The sequence below is a fragment of the Pollachius pollachius genome (assembly GCF_949987615.1).
Source record: "Pollachius pollachius genome assembly, chromosome: 11".
Taxonomy (NCBI): Eukaryota; Metazoa; Chordata; class Actinopteri; order Gadiformes; family Gadidae; genus Pollachius; species Pollachius pollachius.
The window spans coordinates 4,664,444-4,679,503 of record NC_136944.1 but is presented as its reverse complement, the minus strand read 5'-3'; the positions used below and the strand labels follow the sequence as shown (position 1 = coordinate 4,679,503).

At 51.0% G+C, this 15,060-nt stretch overlaps 1 protein-coding gene across 1 annotated transcript; it reads right to left on the bottom strand.

Moving 5' to 3' along the window:
• Positions 1-65: 65 nt before the first annotated feature.
• Positions 66-14,984, bottom strand: ddx17 (DEAD-box helicase 17). Its single transcript, XM_079746757.1, has 14 exons — positions 14,936-14,984; positions 14,453-14,528; positions 14,009-14,168; positions 13,442-13,538; positions 12,647-12,780; positions 11,189-11,254; positions 10,278-10,419; positions 9,498-9,658; positions 8,828-9,000; positions 8,047-8,157; positions 7,432-7,493; positions 7,198-7,257; positions 1,559-1,804; positions 66-1,231 (listed from the first exon to the last, which is right to left on the bottom strand). Exons 2-14 carry the CDS (start codon positions 14,500-14,502, stop codon positions 786-788), a joined length of 1,908 nt encoding a protein of 635 aa, XP_079602883.1. The 5' UTR covers positions 14,503-14,528; positions 14,936-14,984; the 3' UTR covers positions 66-785.
• Between the last annotated feature and the right edge of the window lie 76 nt (positions 14,985-15,060).

Here is a 15,060-nt window from a genome sequence, read left to right as displayed (position 1 = left end):
TCAAAGAAATCTGATTTGGTGGGCCAGAGATCCTCAGTGGAATAAATGTGAGCCACACATGGATGTTACACTGAAGGACTTTATTGAAACCTGGGGAAAAATATATATATAAAAAAGACTCACCATTACGTTTGGCCTAAAGAAAGCATATTCAAATTCAGTGTTCAGCCAGAGGACCCTTCAATTAATGCAACTAAAAACTACTCTAATGTATACAACTAATACATACAATAAAATCACTACACTAAAAAAAAGCAAAAAAAGTAAAGGTTTGGTTACGTTAAGCAGGTTACCATTCCAAATCCAGGTTTTTTGATAGAATATAGTAACAACAGGTTTCATATCCAACAAGTTAACTAAGGAACCTACCTTTGAAACACCTAAAGGCAAAAGTCACACCAACTGAAAACCCAACTAAACCAGCTGATAGAAGGGGCTAACTTACACCCCCATCAGCACCAACCATCAGAGAACCAAGCTCCCCTCTTCGACTGGCAAAACGCCTGGCTGCCATTAATCAAAAAACGCATACATGAAGTTCAGTCTGAAAACATGTCGACTTTCACTAAACCCAACTATATTCAACATGGCTACTCTAGCTAGCCCCTCCAACTAAACCTTAATATGCCACTCGCTCATCTAACGAGTGGCATATTACCTACAACAGACTGGATGAGGACCAGACCTTTCTAGTCTATGCTGTTTGCTGGGAACCGCCCACAGGCATTGACACGCGCAGGGGGGGGGGGGGGGGCGAGGGCGAGTGTACCACCACCTCCACACGCTCACTTCCTGGTGGGGGCGGCGGTGGGGGCCGGCGGGGGGGCGAACTGGAAGGGGGAGTGTCCCATGAGGCCCATCCTCGGCTGGGTGGGGGTGAACTGCTGGGCCATGAGGGGCTGGGGGCCCGCCTGGACCGGCAGGGGCAGGGCGGGGCCCACGGCCCCCCCGCTGGTCACCGACGCAGCGCCGGCCCTGGAGCCGCTCTGGTACGAGGGGTAGGCGGAGCCAGAGCCCTGGCTCCGCCCCCCGTCCCGGTCCCTGTAGGAGGAGCCAGAGGAGGAGGCGCGGTCGGCGTCCCGGCTCCGCCCGAGGCTGCTGCTCCCGCCGCCGCTGCCCCGGCTGTCCTTGGACCCGCCCCCCGCCCCCGGACGCATGCGCCGCTCGCACTCGTCCTGGTACATGAGGTTGGGGTTGTCGGCGGAGGAGCCACCGAAACGGGAACGCCCCCCTGGAGATGGATGGAGGAGACAAGGTGATTTGGGACGCTGCAAACAGCTGTAGTTGGCCTAGTTATTGATCGGAGAACTCCAAACAGTATTTATCGAGAGACGATAGGATTATTTAGCGAAAAGTGCTAACCGTGTTTAAGTCTTTATCTAAACGTCTTTGTTTATCAAAAGACGTATTTACTTATCGAAAGGCGCTAAAAGTGTTGATCAATCCAAACAAGCAAATCCTAGAAATTGATCGAAAGCTCAAACGTATCAACCCATCGGACAAGGGATTCCGCGTGAATCGGCGCCGACAGGAAGCAGGAAGTAACCACGCCCCTCACCTCCACCTCCGCCTCCGCCTCCGCCGCGGCCACTGGAGACCAGCTGCAGCAGCTTGGGGCTGACGGTCTGGCGCGCCTCCTCAAGCACGCGGACCAGCGCGCGCGCCTGGCGGAGGTTCCCCGCCGTGAAGAAGGTGTAGGCCGTGCCCGTGTTGGTGCTGCGCGCCGTGCGCCCGATGCGGTGGATGTAGTCCTCCGACGAGTTGGGGTAGTCGTAGTTTATCACAAACTTCACGTCTTCCACGTCTTGGGTGGGGGGGGGGGAAGAGAGAGAGAAACGAGTTGGAACAAGGTGGAGCTGATGGGTGTCACAGAGTTCAGACATGTACTGGAGTCGGCTTCTGGTTGATTATCGACAGACAGGTGCTTCTAAAGCCTCACTTACCTGCTGCTCACCGACGTAATTACTCATTTTTACTCAACATGCCAATTGTGGTTTATAAAATGTAGTTAAATACGATCTACCAAAACAGACAAAGTGAGGTCTTGCCAGAACATAGCGGGTCTCAAACTGAAGGTAGACTGCGTGGATGACTAGGTGGATGGCGTGGGGGCGGTGTGAACTAACCAGAGGTCTGTTTCTTATTACAGTGCGGACAAGGGCTCAGGAAAACCACTGCAGATCGGAGGGAAAGAAACAAAAACAAAACGCCTCCCGTTTCCACCGAGGCGACGCAGGCGGGCACAGGGAGGTGGAGGTGGGGGGTGGAGCGGACGTACTTACCCAGAGTTCCTAGCTTTAGAGCTGCCCTGACCGTTTGCCCTCCTAGCCCCCTCCGGTGGTGAGAGAGGGGACTGCAGGGGCGGAAGGAGAGTGGACCAGACCAAAGCTCCTCCCCCAAACCCCGCTGTCCGTCCTCCACCAATCACGAAGGCCCTGGCGCTCCGGGTGCGGTCTGCTTACCACACCGCTCTTCTTCATTGGTGGGCGGGGCCAGGTGACGGAGGGGCGGGGCTTAGGGCCAGGGCCAGTCTAACGGGGGCTAGTGATGAACTTGTCGGTTTGGTAATGGCGGGCCAGGTGAAATATAACAGGAGACTGTGGGGGGGACGTATTTTGGTGGTAGGGGGGAAAGGGGGGGGGGGGGGCTGGCAGTGCACCCAAGAGCCCAGGGTTCCAGTGCAGTAACAAGAAACAGACACTAGGGGGAGGGGCTGGGGTTTTGTTGCGCTCCGCCCCTTTAAGGCCACCCCTCAGGGGGCTTCCAGAGGTGTGAAGAACATGGGGGGGGAGGGGGAGTTCGATAATTCGGCGCAGCTAGACTAAAACTCAAGACTTAAGGAGGGCTTAGTCCGTTTGACAAGAGCTCTTAAGGTAAAGGGGCTTCAAGGACAGACAGTCAGGGGTCAAAATAGAGGGAGAAACAGAGAGGGGGAGAAAAGAGGGTTAGAAAGAATAATGGTGGGAGGAAGGAGGATCGGGAACACAAGTTAGAGAGGAAACATCAAAGATCTACAAGGACGCAGACTATAGGAAGGGATGGAGTGTCTAAAAGAGAGAGAGAGGAGGAGGTGGGGGAGAGAGTAACAGAGAGAGAGAGGAGGGGAGGGAGAGACTAACAGAGAGAGAGGAGGAGGGGAGGGAGAGACTAACAGAGAGAGAGGAGGAGGAGGTGGGGGAGAGAGTAACAGAGAGAGAGGAGGAGGAGGTGAGGGAAGAAGACAGAGAGAGAGAGGAGGAGGGGAGGGAGAGACTAACAGAGAGAGAGGAGGAGGTGAGGGAGAGACTAACAGAGAGAGAGGAGGAGGTGAGGGAGAGACTAACAGAGAGAGAGAGAGGAGGAGGTGAGGGAGAGACTAAGAGAGAGAGAGAGGAGGAGGTGAGGGAGAGACTAACAGAGAGAGAGAGGAGGAGGTGGGGGAGAGAGTAACAGAGAGAGAGGAGGAGGGGAGGGAGAGACTAACAGAGAGAGAGAGGAGGTGAGGGAGAGACTAACAGAGAGAGAGAGGAGGTGAGGGAGAGACTAACAGAGAGAGAGAGGGGGAGGTGAGGGAGAGACTAACAGAGAGAGAGGAGGAGGGGAGGGAGAGACTAACAGAGAGAGAGAGGAGGAGGTGAGGGAAGAAGACAGAGAGAGAGGAGGAGGGGAGGGAGAGACTAACAGAGAGAGAGGAGGAGGTGAGGGAAGAAGACAGAGAGAGAGAGGAGGAGGGGAGGGAGAGACTAACAGAGAGAGAGAGAGGAGGAGGTGAGGGAAGAAGACAGAGAGAGAGAGGAGGAGGTGAGGGAAAGAGTAACAGAGAGAGAGGAGGAGGTGAGGGAGAGACTAACAGAGAGAGAGAGGAGGAGGTGAGGGAAAGAGTAACAGAGAGAGAGGAGGAGGTGAGGGAGAGACTAACAGAGAGAGAGAGGAGGAGGTGAGGGAAGAAGACAGAGAGAGAGAGGAGGAGGTGAGGGAGAGAGTAACAGAGAGAGAGAGGAGGAGGTGAGGGAGAGACTAACAGAGAGAGAGAGGAGGTGAGGGAGAGACTAACAGAGAGAGAGAGGAGGAGGTGGGGGAGAGAGTAACAGAGAGAGAGAGAGGAGGAGGTGAGGGAGAGACTAACAGAGAGAGAGGAGGAGGTGAGGGAGAGAGTAACAGAGAGAGAGAGGAGGAGGTGAGGGAGAGACTAACAGAGAGAGAGAGGAGGAGGTGAGGGAGAGAGTAACAGAGAGAGAGAGAGGAGGAGGTGAGGGAGAGACTAACAGAGAGAGAGAGGAGGAGGTGAGGGAGAGACTAACAGAGAGAGCGAGGAGGAGGTGGGGGAGAGACTAACAGAGAGAGAGAGGAGGAGGTGAGGGAGAGACTAACAGAGAGAGAGGAGGAGGGGAGGGAGAGAGTAACAGAGAGAGAGAGAGGAGGAGGTGAGGGAGAGACTAACAGAGAGAGAGAGGAGGAGGTGAGGGAGAGACTAACAGAGAGAGTGAGGAGGAGGGGAGGGAGAGACTAACAGAGAGAGAGAGGAGGAGGTGAGGGAGAGACTAACAGAGAGAGAGAGGAGGAGGTGAGGGAGAGACTAACAGAGAGAGAGGAGGAGGGGAGGGAGAGACTAACAGAGAGAGAGGAGGAGGGGAGGGAGAGACTAACAGAGAGAGAGAGGAGGAGGTGAGGGAGAGACTAACAGAGAGAGAGAGGAGGAGGTGAGGGAGAGACTAACAGAGAGAGAGAGGAGGAGGTGAGGGAGAGACTAACAGAGAGAGAGAGGAGGAGGTGAGGAGGAGGTGAAGGAGAGGGCCTAACAGAGAGGAGTCTTCTTGAGGCCGGGACCCCTGCCAGCCAGGACCAGACATGACGTCCATGAGGGGGAGGCTCCACAGCCAGGGGGACGTGGGGGCCGGAGGGGAGGGGGGCCGGCCGGACGGACGGGGGCCCGGCGGCTCAGCCTGTCTGTCTTCAACGCACCACCGCAGCTGGGGACTGACGTCCAATCAGGGTACAGCAGACCAGAGCAGGACTGACCTCTGATCAGAGTTGGGCCCTCAGCAGGCTATATGAGAAGCCCTGGAATGATATGAGCCTACTGGAGTAACATTAGCTGGAATCAGAGTAGCCCTGGGTCTAAGGGGCCTATCAGAGTAGCCCTGGGTCTAAGGGGCCTATCAGAGTAGCCCTGGGTCTAAGGGGCCTATCAGAGTAGCCCTGGGTCTAAGGGGCCTATCAGAGTAGCCCTGGGTCTAAGGGGCCTATCAGAGTAGCCCTGGGTCTAAGGGGCCTATCAGAGTAGCCCTGGGTCTAAGGGGCCTATCAGAGTAGCCCTGGGTCTAAGGGGCCTATCAGAGTAGCCCTGGGTCTAAGGGGCCTATCAGAGTAGCCCTGGGTCTAAAGGGCCTATCAGAGTAGCCCTGGGTCTAAAGGGCCTATCAGAGTAGCCCTGGGTCTAAAGGGCCTATCAGAGTAGCCCTGGGTCTAAAGGGCCTATCAGAGTAGCCCTGGGTCTAAAGGGCCTATCAGAGTAGCCCTGGGTCTAAAGGGCCTATCAGAGTAGCCCTGGGTCTAAAGGGCCTATCAGAGTAGCCCTGATTCTGAAGGGCCTATCAGAATAGCCCTGATTCTGAAGGGCCTATCAGAGTAGCCCTGATTCTGAAGGGCCTATCAGAGTAGCCCTGATTCTGAAGGGCCTATCAGAGTAGCCCTGATTCTGAAGGGCATATCAGAGTAGCCCTGACCTGAAATGTACCTCTTGAATTAGGGCCAGGCTCTCACTGGCCTATCGGGGGAGCTTTAGCAGCTAATAGCCTATCAGAGGTGCCCTGTGTTGTGTTATCAGAGAAAGGCTGTAATCAGATTAGCTCTGCTTCTTAAGCGCCCATCAGGGTATCAGAATAGCTCTCGTCTGTAACCAGACTAGGTCAGTAGCTCTCAGCTAAAATCAGCATATCAGAGTGGCCATGAGCAGGACACAGCCTATCAGAGGAGCCCTGATCTGAGGTCAGCCTATCAGAGCGTCTCTCAGCTGTAACCAGCCTATCAGAGTAGCTTCAATGTGCCGCGTGCCACAGTGAACTCCGACACGCTGCAGACTAACCAGTCCGCTGCGCTGCTGTCATCGTGGTGCGTCAGGCTGGCATCGCCCCCTCGCCCCCCGCTCAGCAGGGCGCCGGCGACCCCTGACCCCCAGGGCCGGGGGCCCCAATTTAGAACCCAGGGGCAGCCCTCGCTCAATCCCCCCCCCACTCGCGTCCCAGGCGGGTCCTGGGAAGGGGGGGGGCTCGTGTACGGAGGGGCTCTGGGCTTTCAGTGGAGATGGCCCGGTCTGGGATTGATTAGCCAGGCCGTCTCTCTCCCCAACTCTGGATTCGATTAGTCATGCCTAGGTCCGGCCGCAGGCTCCGAGGGCCTGTGCGCTTCTAGTTGCCGGAAGAGAGACTTGGAAACAAAAAAACAAAAATAAAACGAAAGGAAACAAATGAACACAGAATTAGGTCAAGGACTGGTCACTTGGTCGGGGCTGCATCGCGGCTAATGGATACAGCTGAATGAGTTAAGGTGCTTCAACGGGGTAGTAACTATACCCATAATACTCGCTAGGCTGGGCCTTAGCCCTGAGGTGTGCTGGGGAGTTGGGCTCAGATTAAGTGCCGTGGAGACGCATGCAACAAACACTCCACTGTTGTACATCCTGTCTTCATGTATGCACTCAGTTATACTGCTCCTGTTGTAATGACATCATCCTACATGATTATTTATAATTGTTCTTCCGATTGGACTCTGGGGCTGGGGGGAGGCTGCACACCTGTTGCACATTGAGTAATCAGTGTGCAACAGGTTGAACCCGCCGTCACCACACGCACCCTCGGGAGAGACCTCCTGCACGGCAACACGGGGGACCAGGTCAAGAACCAATGTTCATCAACTTTTCCAATAAACCGGTTTATTGGATCTCTCTGCTGTGAATGTGGATTCATAAAGCGAGTCTTGTATGCATCCTATGGTTATACTAGTGATTGTCAGTGCTTGGCCCTTAGTTCTATGAATCTCCCTACTGTAACAAAAGCGATATATTGTTGTTGCTCTTTCTTCTGACAAATGTACTTAGTGTAAGTTGTTTTGGATAAAAGGGTCTGCTGAATTCCCTAAATGTAAATGTAAATGACTGGCTGTGTGTATGAGGGGTCTCTGCACTGGAGGTGAGGTGTGCTCTGGGCTGAGGTCACCTACCCAGACCCCGCGACGCCACGTCTGTCGCGATGAGGATGGGGGCTTTCCCGCTCCGGAACTCTGCAACACACAACGCGTTCTAACATCACCGACTCTCCGTTACCGTTTGGTCAGGGCTTTTCAATCAATTTCCGCCTTTGACATACTCGGTTTAGGCCTCTGGCAGGCAACCTCAACATGAAAAGTAATCGTTATAAAGAGAGCTTTAGAGATTATGGGATGTCAAAGTTGTACCTGTGAGCACCCAGTCCCTCTCCGGCTGGGTCTTGTCTCCATGGATACACATGGCAGGCCAGCTGGAGGACAGACAGACAGACACCCGGTCAACCAACGGAACAAATGTACTGTTAACTGTTTCCCAGGTTAAACATTGCTCTTGTATCGTAGATTAAAAGGGGAAGGAAGGTGTTGTGGTGCAGCTGTTTGACTCCCAGCTGAAAGGTTCAAGGTTCGATCCCCAATAACCTGTAGGCATCCCTTAGCATGATTCACCTTAACCCCTACCTGCTCCTTAAAGACATGCATCTAAAATCTGTTCTCTGCTAAAACAACCTAACTAGTACAAAGAGGTTTGTGTTTAGCTGGTTACTAGTACAATGAGGTTTGTGTTTAGCTGGTTACTAGTACACAGAGGTTTGTGTTTAGCTGGTTACTAGTACATAGAGGTTTGTGTTTAGCTGGTTACTAGTACATAGAGGTTTGTGTTTATCTGGTTACTAGTACATAGAGGTTTGTGTTTAGCTGGTTACTAGTACATAGAGGTTTGTGTTTATCTGGTTACTAGTACATAGAGGTTTGTGTTTAGCTGGTCACTAGTACACAGAGGTTTGTGTTCTTCTTGGTACCGACCCGTCGCGTCTCATCCTGCGGGTGAGGTCGTCACAGCGCTTCTTGGTCTCCACGAAGATGATGGTCTTGTTCTCCTTCTCCTCCATGATCTCCTCCATCAGCTGGAACAGTCTGAGCAGCAGGGGGAGAGTTGTGATTGAGTCTTACATACACTAGCTCCTGCTCCTTAAAGGGATTGCGCTCAGCTATTTTCTAATCTTAGAGAGTCCTGCTTCATATGCATGTTGAAAACACAAATACTGAGACAATGATGTCAAAGGTCCACCTTTTCCACGTTTTTTATGACACACATTAATGTTGCAGACCCAAATATTTCAGGGCAGGGTCGAACACAGTATACAGTGTTTGAGAGTCATTGGGAATAATAAGTTCTGCCTTTAACAAGAACAGCTTCACCTCCACTAAAAAAATCACCTACACTACAAAATCACTAACACTACAAAATCACCTACACTACAAAATCACCTCCACCACAACATCACCTCCATTACAACATCACCTCCACCACAACATCACCTCCACCACAACATCACCTTCACCACAACATCCCCTCCACCACAACATCACCTCCACCACAACATCACCTCCATTACAACATCACCTCCACCACAATATCACCTCCACCACAACATCACCTCCATTACAACATCACCTCCACCACAACATCACCTCCATTACAACATCACCTCCACCACAACATCACCTCCATTACAACATCACCTCCACCACAACATCACCTCCATTACAACGCCGCCTCCATTACATCAACATCATCTCTTACTTGCGGTCCTTCTCGTTCTCCGTGCAGACGTCTACGATCTGCAGGATGTTGTGGTTGGCGCTGAGCTCCAGGGCGCCCACGTTGATCTGGACGTAGTCCCGCAGGAAGTCCTCCGCCAGCTGGCGGACCTCCTTGGGCCAGGTGGCACTCCACATCAGGGTCTGTCTGTCGGGCTGACGAGGACAGGAGGAGGGAGGGTTACTGGGGGCCCTCCTCCCTTCCTAAGCGCTCAAAGGGCCCTTGCTCTACCACCAACACCAGGTACAGTGCTTTTCTAACAGTGGTACAGTGCTTTTCTAACCAGTCGTCCCTCAAAACGCTTCACAATACTGCCTACTTGCTCCCGACAGCTATCTCGTCGGGAGCAGTTAGGGTGAGGCGTCTCGCTCAGGGACACCTCGACACTCGGCTAGGAGGAGCCGGGGCAACCGTCTGATAGACAGTCAGCCCGCTCTACCTCCTGAGCCATTGCCCATGTTCAATATTCATTACAAGCCATTTCAAAACAAAAAGCGTCCACCCAGATATAAAATAAAAAAACATCAGTGATTGATAAAAGTATTCTCCCACAAGTATTCTCCCTCAGTATAGCTGAAGAAGGACACACCGATTTAGGCCTATATATAGACAAAGAAGAACCCATTGATTCAGGGATTCAGGTGATCCATACCCTGATCTGGTCCACGATCTTCCTGATCTGCGGCTCGAAGCCCATGTCCAGCATGCGGTCGGCCTCGTCCAGAACCAGGTAGGTGCAGCGCCCCAGGTTGGTCTTCCCCGACTCCAGGAAGTCGATCAGCCTACCGGGCGTGGCGATGCAGATCTCCACACCTGTAAGACAACGCCTGATTGGTCCTGGTCGAGTGTTTCCTTCCCTGAACCCATCGAATGTGTGCACAGAATGTAGGCGTTCTGGTGTGATGTGTCCAGACTTCAGATCAGGACACGGTAGTAACAGTCACGTATTCATCCGGTCATTTAGCAGAGGCCAATTCACTGGTGAGGCAGTGAACAATCAAGACATACGATCAATATTGAAGCAACTACACAACTACTGTTGCCCAACCGTTGGCCGTTACCCCCCTACCCCCCCCCCCCCCACACACTTATTGTATGCTGTACGTCCTGACACTTAAAAATAGTACTTAGCATTGTGTAGCATCTTATCCTAGCTATCTCTGTTGTATACAGGGAATGGGTTAACGTAGCGATTGTCAGTGCTTGGCACTTGGTTGCTATGAACATCCTTACTGTACCCACAGCGATATATTGTGTTTCTCTTTCTTCTGACAAATGTACTTTGGATAAAAGCGTCTGCTAAATGTCCTGAATGTAAATGCAAACGAGTTTCTCAACAACAACCGCAACAACCGAGTTATTCAGACCGAGTGCATCTGAGTGAACACTTAGAGGAGAGTCATGCAGATCCCAGACCAGCCCTGACTCTCACCTCTCTCCAGGTCCCTGATCTGTGGGCCCTTGGGGGCCCCTCCGTACACGCAGGTGGACTTGAGGCGGGACGTCTTGCCGTACACAGCGGCCACCGTCTGGACCTGCTGGGCCAGCTCTCTGGTGGGGGCCAGCACCAGACACTGAGGGGGGGGCACAGGAGTGTCACCAGGGGAAGGGGAGGACACCGGAACAGGAAGAGGAGGGACCACAGCAGGCAGGAGAAGACATCACAACATGAAGGGGAGGAACCAAAACAGGAAGGAGAAGACATCACAACACGAAGGGGAGGAACCAAAGAAGGAAGGAGAAGACATCACAACACGAAGGGGAGGAACCAAAGCAGGAAGGAGAAGACACCACAACATGAAGGGGAGGAACCAAAGCAGGAAGGAGAAGACATCACAACACGAAGGGGAGGAACCAAAGCAGGAAGGAGAAGACATCACAACACGAAGGGGAGGAGCCAAAGCAGGAAGGAGAAGACATCACAACACGAAGGGGAGGAGCCAAAGCAGGAAGGAGGAGACATCACAACACCAAGGGGAGGAACCAAAGCAGGAAGGAGAAGACATCACCACAGGAAGGAGAAGACATCACAATACGAAAGGGAGGAACCAAAGCAGGAAGGAGAAGACATCACCACAGGAAGGAGAAGACATCACAACAGGAAAGAGAATACATCACAACAGGAAGGGGAGGAACCAAAGCAGGAAGGGGAGGAACCAAAGCACAAAGTAGAAGACATTGCAACAGGAAGAAGAAGACATCACAACAGGAAGGAGAATACATCAAAACAGGAAGGAGAAGACATCACAACAGAAAGGGGATGAACCAAAGCAGGAAGGAGAAGACTTCACAACATAAAGCAGATAGCGACGTCGTAAAGACGTGGGAGTTCTGGTGACTTACGATGGGTCCGTCTCCCCGCTCCAGGTAGGGCTGGTGGTTGATGTGAACGATGGCTGGGAGCAGATACTGGGAGGGGAAACAAGGAGAAACGGCTGTGGATGAAACCCTGTTCAACTTGGGACATCGTTTTCCCAAAAACGGTACATCGACAGTCGCAAACCAACCGTGTCTTTTGATCGACATGCTGTAAATCCCACACAGTCCTCATATTGCATCCCTAGTGGTGACCCCCATTCATAGAGCTCTGATCAGCGCTATCTGTTACATGTATTGATCATCCCTAGTGGTGACCCCCATTCATAGAGCTCTGATCAGCGCTATCTGTTACATGTATTGATCATCCATAGTGGTGACCCCCATTCATAGAGCTCTGATCAGCGCTATCTGTTACATGTATTGATCATTTATCTCAATTGCAGTCGGCGCTACAAGCCAATAGGGGTGGGAATCTCTTGGCACCTCACGATTTGATTCCGAATATGAGGTCAACGATTCGATTCTAAAACGATTATCGATGCATCTCGATGCAACAATTTTCTTTATGTACATTTCCATGTGTGATTCTCAAAAATATATAGATACATCTGAGTTTACTACTCAAAGTTTGCTAATCACTTCCTACTTTTGTGAGGATCATTAAAGACATCAACAGATGAATTAACTTATCTAATATTTCATTAGAGAAAAAGCTTTTGTCACAAATCAATGCACTTTCAATGAACAACGCAATAATCAATGCAGCTTGCATTACAACCCAATATGGAAGTATGTAAAAAATAGGTTTCAGTTTTCTTTACTTTCTAATCTTTCTTTTCTATGTCATTAAAGAAAAAGCTGCTCTTGAATTAGAAGGAGTTCTTGTGTCTGGCTGTGAGTTTGCGGCATGCTATGCGTAGGCTGAATCGCAATCATGTCACGACAAATCAGATTGGCCAATACACACTGAAGATAAATTAAATTATTTTAAATTTACTAAAATTATCCCTCTCTGGCGAAACAGAATGTTGCAGCAGGCGAAAAAAATAAATAAAATAAAAATAAAATTATATATATTTTTTTTTTCCTGATTATTAATTTATCTGCATCGAGACGGAATCGTTCTAGAGAGAATCGCGATGCATCAAAGAATTGACTATTCATCCCACCCCTACAAGCCAATATTTACTCCAACTCCAGTTTGTGGATATAGCTAGTTTTTGGTCTTCGACTAGGCTGTGGTATAGGTCTAGCTCTTACCAGCAGGGCTAGGCTGTGGTCTAGCTGTGGTCTAGGCTGTGGTCTAGGCTGTGGTCTAGGCTGTGGTCTAGGCTGTGGACTAGGCTGTGGACTAGGCTGTGGTCTAGGCTGTGGTCTAGGCTGTGGTCTAGGCTGTGGTCTAGGCTGTGGTCTAGGCTGTGGACTAGGCTGTGGTCTAGGCTGTGGTCTAGGCTGTGGTCTAGCCTGGGGTCCCGGTCTTACCGCTAGAGTCTTCCCCGAGCCGGTCTGGGCGATGCCCACCATGTCTCTGCCGCTGAGGGCGAGGGGGAAGCCCTGGGCCTGGATGGCGGTGGGCTCCTTGAAGTTCTGCTGCAGCATCACGTCCATCACGTGCTCTACACAGGAACACATCAGGAACACACAGGAACACATCAGGAACACATCAGGAACACACTGCATCAGTACCGCTCTACACAGAGGAACACACCGGAACACATCAGGAACACACTGCATCAGGACCACTCTACACAGAGGAACACACAGGAACACATCAGGAACACACAGGAACACACTGCATCAGTACCGCTCTACACACAGGAACACACAGGAACACAAAGGAACACACTGCATCAGTACCGCTCTACACAGAGGAACACACCAGGAACACATCAGGAACACACAGGAACACACTGCATCAGTACCGCTCTACACACAGGAACACACTGCATCAGTACCGCTCTACACAGAGGAACACACAGGAACACATCAGGAACACATCAGGAACACATCAGGAACACACAAGGAACACACCAGGAACACACAGAAACACACAGAAACACACCAGGAACACACCAGGAACACACCAGGAACACATCAGGAACACACTGCATCAGTACCGCTCTACACACAGGAACATATCAGGAACACATCAGGAACACATCGGAAACACATCAGGAACACACAGGAAGAGATCAGGAACACATCAGGAACACACTGCATCAGTACTGCTCACAACTCTACACACAGGGGCCCTGGGTTCACACGGTGAGTTCTTACGAGGGAAGTGCGCCTGGCTGAAGCTGGTGACCGGTTTGGGACAGCCGGAACCACGGACGGTGATTTCCTTCTTGCTGCGAAACTCCTCCAGTTCATACTAGAAAACGCAAACAACATTTAGGTTCAAACGTAAATACACATAACATAATGGAAGGGACAACATGCATGTTAAATACACACATCATAACAACAGCATACAACCGGTTTTCTGGACTCTAAATCCAACGTTCTATACTTTTTATCGACCACGTAGATGAAATAACCTCACACCTCAGTTTGGAGTACCCTCCACCCTAAGGGGAAAGACTATAGAAAGAACCATCCACCATCACACTTGTCCCCGTCTCAGTGGTTTAACCCAAGACAACAGAGCCGATAGTGGGCAATGGTTGTATCCAGCAGGTAAGCATGTAATCAGGCTTTGGTTTTTACATGGCAGTAAGGAATGTTAACCAGGTTACCAATCAGAGTACCTGTCAGCCACTTTGTTAGTGCTGAACACACAAAAAAATTGTAGCCAACATTCACATTGTAGTTTTGTTGAGAGTGTTTGCTGTAAAGTGATACCTGGCTCATCCGCTGAACATCCAGGTGTTCTTTGTAGAAGTCCTTCTCGAACTTGGGGAGCTCGGACAGGTCCCATTTCTTCTTCCGCAGGCGGTCCCCGGGGTTCCCGAACTTCCGGTTCCCAGAAGACCCGCCCCTGCTGGATCCATACCGAGGGCTTCTACGGGGATTCAAAATGTACCAACCTTGTAATCGCACGGAGTATTGTTTGGCATCGTCACAGTGACTGTTTGTTGTTTTCATAGGCCTACTACTGTTTAATACTAATACTAATATTGATGAACGTACTTTATTCAGAATAAAAATAGCAAACGTCTACTAGCATGGTTGGTTGGTTAAAGTAGGCCGAATAACGCATAAAAAAGTAGGCTAGCGCCCCATTCTGCTAAAGTGGGCTATCGCGCCAGTAGCAGGCTAGCACGCCAGTGACATGGATCTACTCACCCCCTGTCCCGTCCACGGTCCCGATCTCTGTCTCCATACGAGCCTCCCATCGTGTAACGGATATGCTTTTTCACCTCTAGAGAGTAAACATGAGTCAAAATAAAGAGTAAGCAAAGACTGTAAACACACAAGCAGCAGTCAGTCCTGCGAGGAGTCTTGTTAGGGAGGTTTAGCCTCGGTCACTAGTCCTACGAGGAGTCTTGTTATCGAGGAATAGCCTCGGTCACTAGTGCTACGAGGAGTCTTGTTGAGTTCTAGCCTCGGCCACTAGGCCTACGAGGAGTGTTGTTGAGGCCTAGCCACAGTCACGTCCTGACTCCACGATACGTAAACAAGACCAACTTTTAATGTTACAATACGCAAAACGAAAATACAAGCTCCGCATTAGTATAAATATGAACTGTAGTTCTACACCGCAGTCACATTATCCGCGTGTTAGAGTTAAAGTATTAAATAGTGAGGTTGTTATGGTTGTTATTGTACCTGTTCAGTACAGCGAGCTGGGATGATCTGGAGACCCCGCCCACCAGAGGGAAACGTTACATAGCATCTGGTTATCTAACGAACTTATTTACATGCCCCAGGTTGACATATTTTACAGTACAGAA